The 19,046-nt window shown below is 37.4% G+C and overlaps 1 protein-coding gene across 4 annotated transcripts in view; it reads left to right on the top strand.

Moving 5' to 3' along the window:
* Nucleotides 1–6,778, top strand: part of MTMR9 (myotubularin related protein 9) — a 131,393-nt gene extending 124,615 nt beyond the window's left edge. For all 4 annotated transcript variants that reach the window (XM_003412449.4, XM_023550962.2, XM_064272621.1 and 1 more), the window contains 2 exons: nt 3,061–3,212; nt 5,748–6,778. In XM_003412449.4, coding sequence (XP_003412497.1) covers nt 3,061–3,212; nt 5,748–5,911 — 316 coding nt within the window. In that variant the 3' untranslated portion in view covers nt 5,912–6,778. The remainder of the gene's footprint in view (nt 1–3,060; nt 3,213–5,747) is intronic.
* Nucleotides 6,779–19,046: the final 12,268 nt, after the last annotated feature.

Below are 19,046 nucleotides of genomic sequence, written 5' to 3'. Positions count from 1 at the left end.
TTTATTGGTACATTTAGTCCATTACATTCAGCATACTTTATGGATAGGTATGAGTTTAGTGCTGTCATTTTGATGTCTTTTTTATACGTTATTGACAGTTTCTTTTTCCCACTTAATTTTTTTGCTGAGAAGTTTATCTTTTTTTATTGCCTTTTCCTCTTATTCATTGTTATTGATGATTTTGATTTTGCTGAGTCGTGATTTTTTTCTTGTATTTTATTTTGATGAGTAAGATCGTTGGGCTCTTTTGTGGTTACCTTAGTAGTTATCCCTATTTTTCTAAGTTTAAACCTAACTTTTATTTCTTTATATCGACTTGACTTCCTCTTCATATGAAAGATCTATGACTGCATTTTTTAGGCCCTCTGTATTGTTTTAACATTGTTATCTTTTACACAATGAAATCACTGTTTCCCTGTTTTGGGTGTTTTTTTATCTGGATTTATTTTTGGGATTTCCCTGTCTGGGTTGACATCAGGTTGCTTTGTCCTGTGTTCTAGTCTTGGGCTGATATCTGGTATTATTGATTTTCTAACCAGAGAACTCCCTGTAGCATTTCTTGTAGTTTTGGTTTGGTTTTTACAAATTCCCTATAATTTCTGTTTATCTAGCAATGTCCTAATTTCACCTTCATATTTGAGAGACAGTTTTGCTGGATATATGACTCTTGGCTGGCAGTTTTTTTCCTCCAATGCTGTATATAATTCATCCCAATGCTTTCTTGCCTACCTGTTTTTTGCCAAGTAGTCCAAGCTTATTCTTATCGACTCTGCTTTGTAGGTGACTTTTCGTTTATCCCTAGCCACTGTTAAAATTCTTTTTATCTTTGGTTTTGGCAAGTTTGTTTATAATGTTTGGTGAGTTTATTTTGAGATCTACCTTATGTGGAGTTCAATAAGCATGTTGAATAGATATCTTCTCATTTTTCACAATATCAAGGAAGTTTTCTACCAACAAACCTTCAACAATTCTCTCTGTATTTTCTTATATCCCTCCCTGTTCTTGTATTCCAGTCACTTGTAGATTATTTCTCTTGATAAAGTCCCACATGATTCTTAGGGCTTCTTCATTTTTTTGAATTCTTTTGTCTGATTTTTTTTTCAAATATATAGGTGCCACATGTTTTATCTTCAGTGTCAGTAATCCTGCCTTCCATTTCCTCAGTTTTGCTCCTCTGACTTTCTATCGAGTTGTCTAATTCTGTAAACATATTGTTAATCTTGTGAATTTCTGATTGCTGTCCCTGTATGGATTCTTGCAACTTATTAAATTTTTCATTATTGTTCTTGAATAACCTTTTTAATTTCTTCAGCTGCTTTATCAATGTGTTCCTTGGCTCATTTCTGCGTTTTGCCTGATCTCGTTCCTGATGTCTTAAAGAGTTCTGTATATTAATCTTTTGTATTCTACATCTCATAATTCCAGGAAGACACCTCCATCTGGAAGCTTTCTTTATTCTTTATTTTGAGAACTTGTTGAAGCAATCATGGTCTGCTTCCTTATGTGATTTGAGATTGACGTTTCCAAGCCATCTAAAAGTTATTGTATTAATTCATTTTATGTTTGCTTACTATATCCTAGCTTCTTTCTTTGTTTTGATATGCCCAGATTGGCTGCTTGAGTGAGCTAGCTTGATAATTTTCCCCTTTGAAGCTCTAACGTCCTGTCACCAGATGGCTAGAGCTGTTACCAGGTATAGGATCCTAGGAGCCCTTTCACTTTTCTTGTATGGATTCAGCTCACGTGTCCAAGTAGTTGGTTATCAAGTGTGTAGTACAGGCTATGTCCTATAGTCTTAGAGGGGTAGGAGTGATTGGTGTAGGCAGAGGTATCCTGGTTGTAGCAGGGGTCACACTCTAAACAAGGCAGAGGGCTGACAGTCGTCCCCCAAGTGTATGTGAGGAAAACGCTTCCCTGTTCCCTACAGTACTCACATTGGTGGGTTCTCCAGACAGACCATGGGCATCCAGTGCTTTTGGTTGTCCTTGAACTCCTGTTGTGGGTGGCTATGTGACATGGGTAGCGTCAGCAGTCCTTAGACGCCCTGATGTGGATAGTTGAGGACCCTGTTAAATAGGTAAAGTGATATCAAACATCAAAAACTCGCCTCTCCACTGCACTGCTGAAATAGTTGCAGTTCGTCAACTAGGGCCTATTCTCCTGAAATGGGCCCGTATAGGTCCATGCAGAGATGATAGGTATTCAAAGGCTGTGGACCATTTGTGCCTGGACAGAAGCCGCTTCTGTCCTCAGTTACCTAGTTGAGTGGAGCTGGCAGATTTTCTTTTCTCCCAATTGTTAATTTATTCCTTCTCCAAGGCCGTGAAAATAGCCCAGGGTGTGCAGCAGCACCTATGTTAGGCCAGGGAAATCGACAGCCACTGAAGCCGGCTGAAAGGCTGGAGGTACGGTAAAATAAACGCAAGTACTCGGCTTTTGCCAAGAATTCTGTTCTTCTCTGGTTCCAAAGGTGTGAGTTGGTTGTGCGGCTTGCTGTTCCTCCCTGAGAAAACCGCATCCTGATTACTACCGCCAGCCCTGTCGCTGTTGCTCCAGGGGATTGTGCCTGAGGGTTCCTGCCACTTCTGAACCATCTCTTCCTCCTTGCACTACTCAGTCTGTTTTCCAACTTTGCCTTTGATGTTCAGTGCTTCTAGCTTGTCATATATGTAATTGTTTCACTTGTTTTTTCAGGCCTTTGTTGTAAGAGGAATCACCAGAAGCGTCTGACTACTCTCTCATCTTCACCCCACCTCATTATAGGACTTTTGTATATAAAAACATTCTCTCAGTTTGGGTTTTACACCCAACCTGAAACATCCAGATTTTGGTTTTATCCTTCTTGCCAGCTTTGGAAGCCCGTAAAACAATCTTTGTTGTTGCCCAAAGTTATAATGCTGATTGAATTTTCTGACATTTTTATTTTATAACACTTTGTGTTCCTCAACTAGAAATTTTGTGATCTGCTTTTTAACATAGAGAAGAAACAGTGCTATTAAGAGGAGCATTTAGTAGTGATACAAATTAACTGCTCTAATAACAATTTTCTTTCTTTATCAGATCTAAATTGAAGCTACAGCAGAAAACAATGTCTCTGTGGTCCTGGGTCAATCGACCCAGTGAACTGAGTCAATTCACTAATCCTCTTTTTGAAGCCAACAATCTTGTCATCTGGCCCTCAGTTGCACCACAGAGTCTTCAGCTATGGGAAGGTAAACTATGCATCATTTTCAAACTTTATTAGTGTTGTCTTTACTGTGTGTGGGTATATGTCCTTCTTTATATCTGAAGACGAGGAAGTGGGCCTGTCCCGTAGACCCGTGTGTAATCGTTTACATATCATTGTAGAAAAATTAGTGTTGCACACTTACAAAACTATCTCAAAGGGGGAGGGCGCAGTTGGCAAACAGAGGTAGAAGTTGCACTTTATTTGCATAAAAACATGGTGTAAAATACATTTACTTTCTTTTTAATAATTTTGAAGGTAGGAAGTACATTTTTATTCATCTTTGTATTAAAGAGCATGAGGCATACCCACAAGAATGATAGATATTTGGTATCTTGATCTGAAGATTATAAGTGTCAGTTATTATACCATGTTCTAATACCCTGTGCCCTAAAGGGCTATTCATGTATGCAGAGTTATTTGCCCATTATGTTGACAGATTGCTTTGCTTCCTCAGTTTGAAATTGAGTCTGTTTCTATATCTTCTTGGGATGTCATGTGTCAGATCTCATTCCTTGTGGTATATCTACTATTAACTACTTCCTTCTACTTCAGTTTATGCTTCTAATCTTATCTGTTGAAGTATTTCCTAGTTAGGGTTGTGGGAAAATGGGCTTAGATAGTCTCAAGGTTCTGTAAATGTGAGCTTTGGTGCTTTGATTTGGTGAAGTAATTTTGGCTGCTCAGAACTTTGCTTACTTTCTTGGTTGTTGTAGACAGTCACAAGTGGAGGATAAGTAGCCTCTTAAATGAGAGATTACAGCTCTACCTTTGTTAAAGACTCCTGGGATAATTTATCTAAAAGCCGCTGCTACATTTAGTAACTGAAACGAGAGCCCATAGCTACTTGAGAGAACAGCCAAATTTGAAAGTCTGAGGGGCTGCCCAAAGGATTTAACTACTTTTTATCAAACCTCACTGATAGTTTAGGAATTAAGTGTTAGAATGAAATCTTTATTCTTACATGAATGAGTTCCTGCCACTCCACTAAAAACAGTTTTCTTGTTTAGTTCCTCTTTAACTTAAAGCTGGAAGAAGTTTTACATTAGGTGAAATGTTTTTTTATGGTTGGTATATGCATTATATAGAAGCCCTGGTGGCGCAACAGTTAAGCACTTGTGTAGGCTGGCAGTTTGAACCCATCTAGTGGTTCTGTGGGAGAAATACCAGTTATCTGCTCCCGTAAAGATTACAGCCAAGCAAACCTATGGGACAGGTCTACTCAGTGACATGGGGCCACTATGAGTTGGAATTGACTGGACAGCACCCAACAATATATGTATTATATAATGAAAGTACTCTTTGGCATTAAAACACCTCTCTGCTGTTTACATTTACATTGTAGTTAACCATTAATATTAAATAATTCCTGTATTGAAGAATATGTTTCTAAAAATAAAAACAAAAACAAAAACCCATTGCCATCAAGTCGATTCAGACTCACTGTGACCCTTTAGGATAGAATGAAACTGCCCCATTAGGGTTTCCAAGCTGTAAATCTTTATGGAAGCAGACTGCCACATCTTTCTCCTGCGAAGCAGCTAGTGGGTTGAACTGCCCACTTTCTGGTTAGCAGCCACGTGCTTAACTGCTGTGCCACCAGGGCTCCCTGTTTTTAAAAATAGTCTCATGTAATAGAAAAACCAACACAAGCCAGTTAATCAGTCATTAAGCTATGTTTCTATTTACCCTATCTGGTAAAGAGTAACATTAGGATATATATAGAAGGACTCATTAGAGCTGGGACAGTTTGGTTTATTGGTTGTGTTTTAATGAATCATAAAACGTTTATGAACTTGCCACCTACTGACATGTTACAGTATGGAAAGTTTTAATATCTCCTTATTGGAATAACTTGAAGCCATTATTTTGGGCTGATATAGTTAATATAAAAAAAAGTTAATATAGGCCTAGATAAAGGAGAAAATGTCTCCTTTTAGTTCATAATCAAATGATATTATTATTTGGGTAAAGAATCAATTGCCTGCAGAATTGAAGAACTGTCTCTCAAATGACAGAACATACAGGCAAGTGAGCTGAAGTTTAGGCTTGTAAATAACAATTTATGTGGTTCTGTTTTTACTATAACTTGCTTTTCCAGTGAAATAATTTCACACATTCTCCTACAGGTCTGGGTAAAGTTCTATAACTGTAAAAAAAAAAAGATTTATATTGTGAAACTGGAAAGTTTGATGTAAATTATCAGTTACTTTTTCTGAATATGAGGTATGAAAACACAGAACAGTATTTTAATCTATATGATAATATTGTAGGTTTTTGTTTTTTTTAAGAATTAACAAGCATGTACATAGAAATAGTGACTCTTGAATACTGTATTAATTGTACCGTTTCAGTACGTTAAGATTCCTGTATATTTTAGAGTATAGTAAAACGTATCTGTGAGTTGTAAAAAAAGTAAAAATAATGTATAATGCATGGGATTATGTATTACCCACAAGTATGATGTTAAACCGTGGTATACACCCTTCTCCCTTCTCTTTCCCTTTCCTGGATTCAATAGGTGTTTTCCTACGTTGGAACAGATCCTCCAAATATTTGGATGAAGCTTATGAAGAAATGGTTAACATCATTGAATATAACAAGGAATTACAAGCAAAAGTAAATACCCTTAGGAGACAGTTGGCGGAGCTGGAAACAGAGGATGGAATGCAGGAGAGCCCCTAGAAGATCTGCCCTCCCCCCCTTTTCAAAGAGCCCTCCCAGACCTGTATTCCACCTCTGTCTCTCCTTTGCCCTTCAGTTCACTTTTACAGGGCTTAAGATGTGGAAACCCTCTACTGTAATGAATTTGATTATTAATGAAACTTACTATAATTACTCATGTTTCATGTGGCCTGTTAGGCCTCTTCACTTAGGGAGAAGGAAGGAAGTGCTAGTCATTTTATTTTATGTGAAATAGGTCGTTTATTTAATGACATTTGTGTTATACACCATTTTATCATAAGCTTTTATCTCTGTGTACACTTTCCAAACAATGCTCCAAAACAGTCAAGGATATCATTAATCTCTTTAGGGAATTTACTGGTTTTTAAAAAAGGGTCAGACTTTTAAGCACTCTGGGTATAGAAGTACTTTTCAAAGCTGAAACAGTTTATAAACCAAGGAATTTGGTGTTTAACATGCCATTTCCAGTATTGTCTTTGCCACATGAAATAGCCATTCTCTTTAAAATAGTTTTGGACCAATGAAGCTGAATTAATTCCCTTTTTAATTTGTCAAGAAAGGAAAGTCTAAATGCTTATTCTAGATAAATTACTTTTGTAGGGATAACAGGTACAGTCCTCTGATATTTACATTAACAGTAATTAAATTTATTTTAACAGGAGACACTAAAAGTATGTGCAGTATGGAATTAAAGTAGAAATTTGTTACTGATACAGTATTGTTACTATCAAATTGGTTTTTTAGGTCTTTGACCATACATATTAAATGTGTGTTAAATCCTGGATATAAAATTAAACCATCATTTAGAATAGATGTTGGTTTGTTATAAAATAAACTCCAAACAAAATACGGTTTCCTTAAAGCAGAGATTCACTGCACTTGTCTGAAGTTCTGTGTGTGTTACTGCGTTTTGTTTATTTTTAATTATTCTAAGAGTTTACTAAGGTTAAAAATTCCATGTTGGCTTAAGTCTTTTGCAAATTTGTCTTGACTCCACTGATTTCTCCATTAAGTATTAGACAATTTAAGGGGAGAGGGAGGTTTATGAATATGATGCAGCTCTGTGTTTTAAATTTCAAGAACAGATTTGGAAAGTTTCATTATTATAGAAACAGGGCTATATTTATGCTATACGAGTTTTTTATGCCTACAACTGTAAAATTTGTGGTTTAGTATTTTCCACATAGGTTTCTGTTTTATGACACTGTTCATTTTAGCAAATACTATCAATTCTACTTTCCCTTTAAAAGGATAACTGAAGATTAGTTTTTAACACCCTTTCCACATCATCTGTATATAACCATTTCAGTGTAAAACACGACAGAACTGAACCTTGTTTTAGAACTGTGTATTGAGCTGAAAATATAATTTTAAAAACTAACTCTAGCAAAATCTATGGCCTTAGAAACTGGCAAATACCTTCCATCTTCAGTTGTCCAATCTTCATCTTTTTCTCCCTCCTCAGACTTGTAGCAAAAGGATAGACAATAATCCATTGTTAAAATACTCATGGTAAATTTGCCTGTTTTCTTCTGTAAGCTTGGTTTTATTGTCAACTTATTTTCCCAGCTAAGTTATATGAATTTGGGGGCATTAAAGCCCTCATTAGAAGGCTAACACAAGGAGCATAAGCAATGATATAACTTGCTACAGAGATTTCTTTATTAGGTGAAGTAACTGTATTAATTATTTAAAAGAGGAAATACTCTAGCTTCTTTATAGCCCCTCAGAATTGCTGGCCACGTCTGTTTATGCAGCTCGCCTTTTTGTTTTTCCTATTTTGTCTCAAGAGTAGATGTGAAGAAGGAGCTATTTTCTTCTCAGTTAATAGACCCATAAGGAAAATCATCTAGAGATTTTTAACTGACTCTTTAGAGGTGATTCCCACTAATGATTAGATTGATTGGCCATAGGGCTTCAGTAGGTGGGAACTTTGAAGGACACTACCAATAGGCTTGGTCATGGAGAAACTGTGTGCAGTCAGTTTATACCTGTATTCCTGATGAACATTTTATGTGAGAGCCAGAGTACAATAGTAGCATATTTAAATTTCTTTTTTCTTTCTATTATTGAGACAGATCTCTTAAGCTGTTTTGACAAGTTTACATTTTAGTGTTAATTTATAGAGAGTATCCAAACCCCAGATCTGTTTAGAGATAGTAAAACCAACTTTGGTATTAATCAGTGCACTTTCAAAAAGATCATTTAATAATGCAAATATTAGGGCTTTTCAAATGCGAGAACTCTGTTATGAACAAGTACATTATCAATATAATTTGGTAGAGGGTTTTGGTAATACTATTAAGTTACCTCTCTCGGATGAGATTAAATAAAATGGATAAACTCATGAGACGATGCTTGCTAAACAGTAAATTTGGAGAATTATTTTCGATAAATGTGGCTTTAAGAACTTTACTAAAGAGAAATGGTGGCAGTAATACTTAGCAAGCAAATTGCCCCATAAAAAAAAATATATATATAGGAACCAGTAATAATCAAGTGAGATAATTAAGTTCATGTATATTAGACATCATATTAGGCATCTTCTGAGTTCCTTTAATACTGAAGGCTGGTTTACATGGAATGCAAAATGTAGGCCCCACAAAGAATATTTTTTAAAATGTAAAGAATCACTACAATCTTCTACCAAGAGCGTAAGGATCCTTAGATTTAAATTGAGGGCCAAGTTCTTCCTCTTCTAATCTTACATACTTCCACCACCTTTGCCTTCTACTTCCTTGCCTTTCATATCACAAATTCCTAAATCTTACCAAAATGCTTCTCCCTTTGCGACAAGAAGGAAGCCTTTGTTGACTGAGTCCTTGGTTGCCTTTTGAATTAATAAATAAGTTCTGCATTGTGTAAAACATTTGCAACTTCTTTTGTGGCACAACTTCTCAGTAATTATTTACATGGTCAATATTTGCCATTTTCATTTTGTTAAATGGGAAGAAAACAAGGAGAAATTGTATAATCTAATAGCAAGTTTAAATAGTCTATTAAATAGTTTTATTTCCAAGAAAAATTATGCCTTAGAAGCAAGATTTTAGAATTATTTTTGGAAAATTTTGGAAGACAATTGACTCATTTAAGAGCCCATGTAGAGGAGTTTAAAACTTGTCTTTGAACTCTGAGGCCCGGTTAACAGAGGTAAGATCTCATCGTTCTTCATTTTAAGGGGTAAAATTCAGTGAGATTTTAGTGTTAGATTCACTCAGTATGTTTGGTTTATGTTAAATTTTTAATAAATCAGTATCATGGAAAAGATTTGACCAATAGTTGAATCTCTTGAAGTGAAAAAATAGAAAGGATGTTTTACTGCAGCTGTAAAATCTGCTTAGAGACATAACTATTGTAGTTATCTGGTTTTGGAAATATTTAATTGTCAGTCTTAAGTAGGCCATCAGATTAATTTATTATCAGACCTTAACCTGAGGCAAAATTTTGGTGGCTTCCCATTGAGTCTTCCAGATTTACTGAATGAGCACTCTTTATCAAAAAGGTATTTCCTGGACAAAAAAATAGTATTTAGGATAGTTTATCCCCTCCTTTAAAAGCTCTGAAATTTACCAGAGAATGAAGTGATTCAGTGCATCAGATACAAGTTTATGCTATACCTTAAGACAACATAGATTAGTTATTTCTTATTCTTTAATATGGATCAGGTCTTTTTTTTTTCCCTCCAGAGCTGGTATCCTAAGTTATTTATTACCAGATAGTATTTTTATGTAATTCATTGCCTTAACAAAAAGCATTAAAAGACTGATTTCTCCATTAATATTTATTCTAAGATGATATGAATGCTAATTTTCTGTTTTCTAGTTTTTATTTTCTTTAATAAAACTTTTTCTGTATTTACTGAGCCTTTTTTTTATAATCTAGTACCTACAGCATCTTCGTCCTTTATACCATAGCCCAGAAAAGATCCTCTGAAACTATAGGACTAGATTTTTTAAAGTTCGAACTTGTTATCTAAATTCCTTTTTCGGAAGCCTAAGGGCCTATCTCTTGAACTGCGCTGCAGAATTACAGTTTGTGCTTGATTTAGTGGAAGATGATCGGGCTCACTGTAGACACTACATTATCCTGAAAAGTAACTCCTGATGAGAGTTTATTGGCTTCTCAGCCATTGTGTTCAATCATTTTCAAGTCTAAGGATTTACTATATTTGTGAGTTGTAATAAAATTGAGTTGCGCAACACTGCCTTGTATCTGTCAGAGAAAGACATTTGGTTCACTTTTAAAATGCACATATCTTTGGAGAGATGGATTATTCTATACAAATACTCTGTGAATTCCATTGTTTAGAAGCCCTATAGATCTATTACCATCTACACTAAAAATGTACTTGCACAACTTAGTTTTCAAAAAATGTGTTTCTTCAGTAGCTGGGTATTTGGATTGTACTCATGATATATTTGAATTTGACTCTTGGATTTAAGTGCACTATTATTCATGTCATATACAAAACTGCACCGTATGACAAATATCTATAATGTATGCTTTGCTAAAGCCTCAAGAGTGCTGTGAAGTACAGAGTTTTATATTGTGAGTCTGTCTATATATAACCTGTCTTAGGAAAAAATTCTGAACTTTTAAAAGTCTGAATATTTATAATACTTACTAAGTGTTAAGTTCACTTATGTTTTAAACTTAGAATCATTCACCTTGAGTTCGCTGCTTTGTTGAGCTTGCTTTTACTGAATCAAGAAACTGTCTTGTTGCACGTGGTACTGTTATCTTAGTGTGTGATATTTGTGTATAGTGTTTTCCCTCTGCCTCAGAGGACTGTTGCACAGATGCTAGTGTTAAATTTCTAGTAGACAATGGTAATAAAATTTGAATATATTCAAATACTGGTAAAGTAAATCTGTAGGCTGAATTTTTTAAAAAATAATTTGTAACGGGCTGACAATATCTCAGTTAAAACTGCTGTATTTTTTTTTACTTTAGATTTTGAAAAATTCATATCTGTAGAAAACGAGTTGCAAAGCTGTACATTGAACCAAAAAGTTGGCAGTTAGGATCTACCAGCTGCTCCTTGGAAATCCTATGGGGCACTTGTACCCTCTCCTATAGGGTCACTATGAGTCAGAATTGACTTGAAAGCAGTGGGTTTTGGTTTTTTATATGTAGTAAACATAAGAAAATAATGGCAGTTGAGACCAAACATCAGTCATATCAATAAATGTGAATGGACTTAATTCATCTGTTTTAAGAAAAGATCTTCAACTTGGTTTATAAAGCAAAACCCAATATGCTATATACAAGAGACAGAACTAAAAGTAACTCAGGTTAAAAATAAAGCGATGGGAAGATGGCGGACTAGGCAGATGCTACCTCGGATCCCTCTTACAACAAAGACACGGAAAAACAAGTGAATCGATCACATACATAACAATCTACGAACCCTGAACAACAAACACAGATTTAGAGACGGAGAATGAACTAATACGGGGAAGCAGCGATTGTTTCCAGAGCCTGGAGCCAGCGCACCAGTCAGGTACGGCACGAGCACAGAGAGCTGCTCCACCCCCATGAACTAACCCTGGGAGGGGGACCAGCCGGTTCCGCGGGCGGCGTGGGACGCAGCCGGTAGGAGAAGTCCCTGGGAGGCAGTGACTGGTCTCGGAGCAGGAAGAGCAGTGTCCCAGCCAGGCAACCGTCCCGCCAGGATTTGGACTGGATGCAGGTACGGCATAAACACGGAGAACTGCTCCACCCCCTGAACTAACCCCGGGAAGGGGCCCAGCTGGGTCGCGCAGGCGGCGTGGGACGCAGCCAATAGGAGAAGTCCCCGGGAGGCAGCGACTGGTATTGGAGCAGGGAGATCAGCATCCCAGCCGGGACACTCGGTCACGGCACAAGCACGGGGAGCTGCTCCACCCATCTGAACTAACCCCGGGAGGCGGCCCAACTGGTTCGCGGGGACGGCATGGCCACGCGGCTGGAGGGACGAGAAGTCCCCGGGAGGCAGCGACTGATTTTGGAGTCGAGAGTGCACCGTCCCAGTAGGGGAGCCTTGACGCTGGGCGTGCGGCTGGAAGCGGAGGATCTGACCGTGACTCCAGTGGGCCAGACCCCCCAGGGGCAATCTCCACACAGCTAGCACACATAGGCGACGCGCCCGCGGGAATCTCAGATATAATAGTCATTCCAAGCAAGACAAGCAACTCTGGCTATATTCTGAGGTGCTACTCTCCTATCTCTCTGTTCCCTCCCCCACCCTCCCCAGGCGGCTTCATTAACATCTGAATAGCCTGAGCCAGAGGGAGAACTCTGATAGGGATCTGACTGCATTTTTTTTTAGCGGATTTTCTGGAAAAACTAGTTTCCCAGTGATGGCTCGGAGACAACAATCCATATCAAACCACTTAAAGAAGCAGACCATGACAGCTTCTCCAAGCCCCCAAACAAAAGAATCAAAATCTTTCCCAAATGAAGATACAATCCTGGAATTATCAGATACAGAATATAAAAAACTAATTTACAGAATGCTTAAAGATATCACAAATGAAATTAGGATAACTGCAGGAAAAGCCAAGGAACACACCAATCAAACTGTTGAAGAACTCAAAAAGATTATGCAAGAACATAGTGGAAAAATTAGTAAGTTGCAACAATCCATAGAGAGACAACATGTAGAAATCCAAAAGATTAACAATAAAATTACAGAATTAGACAACGCAATAGGAAGTCAGAGGAGCAGACTCGAGCAATTAGAATGCAGACTGGGACATCTGGAGGACCAGGGAATCAATACCAACATAGCTGAAAAAAAATCAGATAAAAGAATTAAAAAAAAATGAAGAAACCCTAAGAATTATGTGGGACTCTATCAAGAAGGATAACCTGCGGGTGATTGGAGTCCCAGAACAGGGAGCGATAACAGAAAACACAGAGAGAATAGTTGAAGAACTCCTGACAGAAAACTTCCCTGACATCATGAAAGACAAAAGGATATCTATCCAAGATGCTCATCGAACCCCATTTAAGATTGATCCAAAAAGAAAAACACCAAGACATATTATCATCAAACTCACCAAAACCAAAGATAAACAGAAAATTTTAAAAGCAGCCAGGGAGAAAAGAAAGGTTTCCTTCAAGGGAGAATCAATAAGTTCAGACTACTCAGCAGAAACCATGCAGGCAAGAAGGGAATGGGACGACATATACAGAACAGAACACTGAAGGAGAAAAACTGCCAGCCAAGGATCATATATCCAGCAAAACTCTCTCTGAAATATGAAGGTGAAATTAAGATATTTACAGACAAACACAAGTTTAGAGAATTTGCAAAACCAAACCAAAGCTACAAGAAATACTGAAGGATATTGTTTGGTCAGAGAACCAATAATATCAGATATTAACACAACACAAGGTCACAAAAGAGAACGTCCTGATATCAACTCAAATAGGGAAATAAAAAAAAAAACAAATTAAGATTAATTAAAAAAAAATACACATAACAGGGAATCATGGAACTCAATAGGTAAAAGATCACAATAATCAAAAAGAGGGACTAAATACAGGAGGCATTGAACTGCCATATGGAGAGTGATACAAGGCGATATAGAACAATACAAGTTAGGTTTTTACTTAGAAAAATAGGGGTAAATAATAAGGTAACCACAAAAAGGTATAACAAATCTATAACTCAAGATAAAAGCCAAGAAAAACGTAACGACTCAACTAGCATAAAGTCAAACACTATGAAAATGAGGATCTCACAATTTACTAAGAAAAACGCCTCAGCACAAAAAAGTATGTGGAAAAATGAAATTGTCAACAACACACATAAAAAGGCATCAAAATGACAGCACTAAAAACTTATTTATCTATAATTACCCTGAATGTAAATGGACTAAATGCACCAATAAAGAGACAGAGAGTCACAGACTGGATAAAGAAACACGATCCATCTATATGCTGCCTACAAGAGACACACCTTAGACTTAGAGACACAAACAAACTAAAACTCAAAGGATGGAAAAAAGTATATCAAGCAAACAATAAGCAAAAAAGAAGAGGAGTAGCAATATTAATTTCTGACAAAATAGACTTTAGACTTAAATCCACCACAAAGGATAAAGAAGGACACTATATAATGATAAAAGGGACAATTGATCAGGAAGACATAACCATATTAAATATTTATGCACCCAATGACAGGACTGCAAGATACATAAATCAAATTTTAACAGAATTGAAAAGTGAGATAGATACCTCCACAATTATAGTAGGAGACTTCAACACACCACTTTTGGAGAAGGACAGGACATCCAGTAAGAAGCTCAATAGAGACACGGAAAATCTAATTACAACAATCAACCAACTTGACCTCATTGACTTATACAGAACTCTCCACCCAACTGCTGCAAAATATACTTTTTTTCCTAGCGCACATGGAACATTCTCTAGAATAGACCACATATTAGGTCATAAAACAAACCTTTGCAGAGTCCAAAACATCGAAATATTACAAAGCATCTTCTCAGACCACAAGGCAATAAAACTAGAGATCAATAACAGAAAAACTAGGGAAAAGAAATCAAATACTTGGAAAATGAACAATACCCTCCTGAAAAAAGACTGGGTTATAGAAGACATCAAGGAGGGAATAAGGAAATTCATAGAAAGCAACGAGAATGAAAATACTTCCTATCAAAACCTCTGGGACACAGCAAAAGCAGTGCTCAGAGGCCAATTTATATCAATAAATGCACACATACAAAAAGAAGAAAGAGCCAAAATCAGAGAACTGTCCCTACAACTTGAACAAATAGAAACTGAGCAACAAAAGAATCCATCAGGCACCAGAAGAAAACAAATAATAAAAATTAGAGCTGAACTAAATGAATTAGAGAACAGAAAAACAATTGAAAGAATTAACAAAGCCAAAAGCTGGTTCTTTGAAAAAATCAACAAAATTGATAAACCATTGGCTAGACTGACTAAAGAAATACAGGAAAGGAAACAAATAACCCAAATAAGAAACGAGAAGGAGCACATCACAACACAACCAACTGAAATTAAAAGAATCATTTCAGATTATTATGAAAAATTGTACTCTAACAAATTTGAAAACCTAGAAGAAATGGATGAATTCCTGGAAAAACACTACCTACCTAAACTAACACATTCAGAAGTAGAACAACTAAATAGACCCATAACAAAAAAAGAGATTGAAACGGTAATCAAAAAACTTCCAACAAAAAAAAGCCCTGGCCCGGACGGCTTCACTGCAGAGTTCTACCAAACTTTCAGAGAAGAGTTAACACCACTACTTCTGAAGGTATTCCAAAGCATAGAAAATGACGGAATACTACCCAACTCGTTCTATGAAGCCACCATCTCCCTGATACCAAAACCAGGTAAAGACATTACAAAAAAAGAAAATTATAGACCTATATCCCTCATGAACATTGATGCAAAAATCCTCAACAAAATTCTAGCCAATAGAATCCAACAACACATCAAAAAAATAATTCACCTTGATCAAGTGGGATTTATACCAGGTATGCAAGGCTGGTTTAATATCAGAAAAACCATTAATGTAATCCATCACATAAATAAAACAAAAGACAAAAACCACATGATCTTATCAATTGATGCAGAAAAGGCATTTGACAAAGTCCAACACCCATTTATGATAAAAACTCTTACCAAAATAGGAATTGAAGGAAAATTCCTCAACATAATAAAGGGCATCTATGCAAAGCCAACAGCCAATATCACTCTAAATGGAGAGAACCTGAAAGCATTTCCCTTGAGAACAGGAACCAGACAAGGATGCCCTTTATCACCGCTCTTATTCAACATCGTACTTGAAGTCCTAGCCAGGGCAATTAGGCTAGACAAAAAAATAAAGGTATCCGGATTGGCAAGGAGGAAGTAAAGTTACCACTATTTGCAGATGACATGATCTTATACACAGAAAACCCTAAGGAATCCTCCAGAAAACTACTGAAACTAATAGAAGAGTTTGGCAGAGTCTCAGGTTATAAAATAAACATACAAAAATCACTTGGATTCCTCTACATCAACAAAAAGAACACCGAAGAGGAAATAACCAAATCAATACCATTCACAGTAGCCCCCAAGAAGATAAAATACTTAGGAATAAATCTTACCAAAGATGTAAAAGACCTATACAAAGAAAACTACAAAGCTCTACTACAAGAAATTCAAAAGGACATACTTAAGTGGAAAAACATACCTTGCTCATGGATAGGAAGACTTAACATAGTAAAAATGTCTGTTCTACCAAAAGCCATCTATACATATAACACACTTCCAATCCAAATTCCAATGTCATATTTTAAGGGGATAGAGAAACAAATCACCAATTTCATATGGAAGGGAAAGAAGCCCCGGATAAGCAAAGCACTACTGAAAAAGAAGAAGAAAGTGGGAGGCCTCACTCTACCTGATTTCAGAACCTATTATACAGCCACAGTAGTCAAAACAGCCTGCTACTGGTACAACAACAGACACATAGACCAATGGAACAGAATTGAGAACCCAGATATAAATCCATCCACATATGAGCAGCTGATATTTGACAAAGGCCCAGTGTCAGTTAATTGGGGAAAAGATAGTCTTTTTAACAAATGGTACTGGCATAAGTGGATATCCATTTGGAAAAGAATGAAACAGGACCCATACCTCACACCATGCACAAAAACTAACTCCAAGTAGATTAAAGACCTAAACAAAAAGACTAAAACGATAAAGATCATGGAAGAAAAAATAGGGACAACCCTAGGAGCCCTAATACAAGGCATAAACAGAATACAAAACATTACCAAAAATGATGAAGAGGAACCCGATAACTGGGAGCTCCTAAAAATCAAACACCTATGCTCATCTAAAGACTTCACCAAAAGAGTAAAAAGACCACCTACAGACTGGGAAAGAATTTTCAGCTATGACATCTCAGGCCAGCGCCTGATGTCTAAGATCTACATGATTTTGTCAAAACTCAACCGCAAAAAGACAAACAACCCAATCAAGAAGTGGGCAAAGGATATGAACACACATTTCACTAAAGAAGATATTCAGGCAGCTAACAGATACATGAGAAAATGCTCTCGATCATTAGCCATTAGAGAAATGCAAATTAAAACTACAATGAGATTCCATCTCACACCAACAAGGCTGGCATTAATCCAAAAAACACAAAATAATAAATGTTGGAGAGGCTGCAGAGAGATTGGAACTTTTATACACTGCTGGTGGGAATGTAAAATGGTACAACCACTTTGGAAATCTATCTGGCGTTATCTTAAACAGTTAGAAATAGAACTACCATACAACCCAGAAATCCCACTCCTGGGAATATACCCTAGAGATACAAGAGCCTTCACACAAACAGATATATGCACACCCATGTTTATTGCAGCTCTGTTTACAATAGGAAAAAGCTGGAAGCAACGAAGGTGTCCATCAATGGATGAATGGGTAAATAAATTGTGGTATATTCACACAATGGAATACTACGCATCGATAAAGAACAGTGACGAATCTGTGAAACATTTCATAACATGGAGGAACCTGGAAGGCATTATGCTGAGCGAAATTAGTCAGAGGCAAAAGGACAAATATTGTATAAGACCACTATTATAAGATCTTGAGAAATAGTAAAAACTGAGAAGATCACATACTTTTGTGGTTACGAAGGGGGGAGGGAGGGAGGGAGGGAGGGAGAGAGTTTTTTATTGATTAATCAGCAGATAAGAACTGCTTTAGGTGAAGGGAAAGACAACACTCAATACATGGAAGGTCAGCTCAATTGGACTGGACCAAAAGCAAAGAAGTTTCTGGGATAAAATGAATGCTTCAAAGGTCAGCGGAGCAGGGGCGGGGGTCTGGGGAACATGGTTTGAGGGGACTTCTAAGTCAATTGGCAAAATAATTCTATTATGAAAACATTCTGCATCCCACTTTGAAATGTGGCGTCCGGGGTCTTAAATGCTAACAGGCGGCCATCTAAGATGCATCAATTGGTCTCAACCCACCTGGAGCAAAGGAAAATGAAGAACACCAAGATCACACGACAACTAAGAGCCCAAGAGACAGAAAGGGCCACATGAACCAGAGACCTACATCATCCTGAGACCAGAAGAACTAGTTGGTGCCCGGCCACAATCGATGACTGCCCTGACAGGGAGCACAACAGAGAACTCCTGAGGGAACAGGAGATCAGTGGGATGCAGACCCCAAATTCTCATAAAAAGCCCATACTTAATGGTCTGACTGAGACTAGAGGAATCCCGGCGGCCATGCTCCCCAGACCTTCTGTTGGCACAGGACAGGAACCATCCCTGAAGACAACTCATCAGACATGAAAGGGACTGGTCAGCGGGTGGGAGAGAGATGCTGATGAAGAGTGAGCTAATTATATCAGGTAGACACTTGAGAGTGTGTTGGCAACTCTTGTCTCGAGGGGGGATGGGAGGATAGAGAGAGAGGGAAGCTGGCAAAATTGTCACGAAAGGAGAGACTGAAAGGGCTGACTCAATAGGGCAAGAGCAAGTGGGAGTACGGAGAAAGATGTATGTAAACTTATATGTGGCAGACTGATTGGATTTGTAAACGTTCACTTGAAGCTTAATAAAAGTTAATAAAAAAAAAAAAAAAAGAACGAACAAATCTGTCTTGGAAGAAGTGAGGCCAGAATGCCCCTTAGAGGCAAGGATGGTGAGACTGCGTCTTACATACTTTGGACATGTTGTCCGGAGGGATCAACCCCTGGAGAAGGACATCATGCTTGGCAGAGTACAGGGTCAGGGGAAAAGAGGAAGACCCCCAACAAGGTGGATTGACACAGTGGCTGCAACAATAAGCTCAAGCATAACGATTGTAAGGATGGCACAGGACCAGGCAGTGTTTTGTTCTGTTGTGCATAGGGTCGCTATGAGTCGGAACCGACTCAACGGCACCTAACAACAACTTCTGTTTGTGTTAGTTTAATTAGGTCGTGTGTTTCTAGAAATTCATCCAATTCTTCTACGTTTTCAAATTTGTTAGAGTACAATTTTTCATAGTAATCTGATATGATTCTTTTAATTTCAGTTGCATCTGTTGTGATATCACCCATCTCATTTCTTTTTCAGGCTATTTGCTTCCTCTC

Source organism: Loxodonta africana, chromosome 19, assembly GCF_030014295.1.
Source record: "Loxodonta africana isolate mLoxAfr1 chromosome 19, mLoxAfr1.hap2, whole genome shotgun sequence".
Classification (NCBI taxonomy): domain Eukaryota; kingdom Metazoa; phylum Chordata; class Mammalia; order Proboscidea; family Elephantidae; genus Loxodonta; species Loxodonta africana.
Note: the sequence above shows the minus strand (reverse complement) of the source record. Positions and strands in the feature narration are given on the sequence as shown.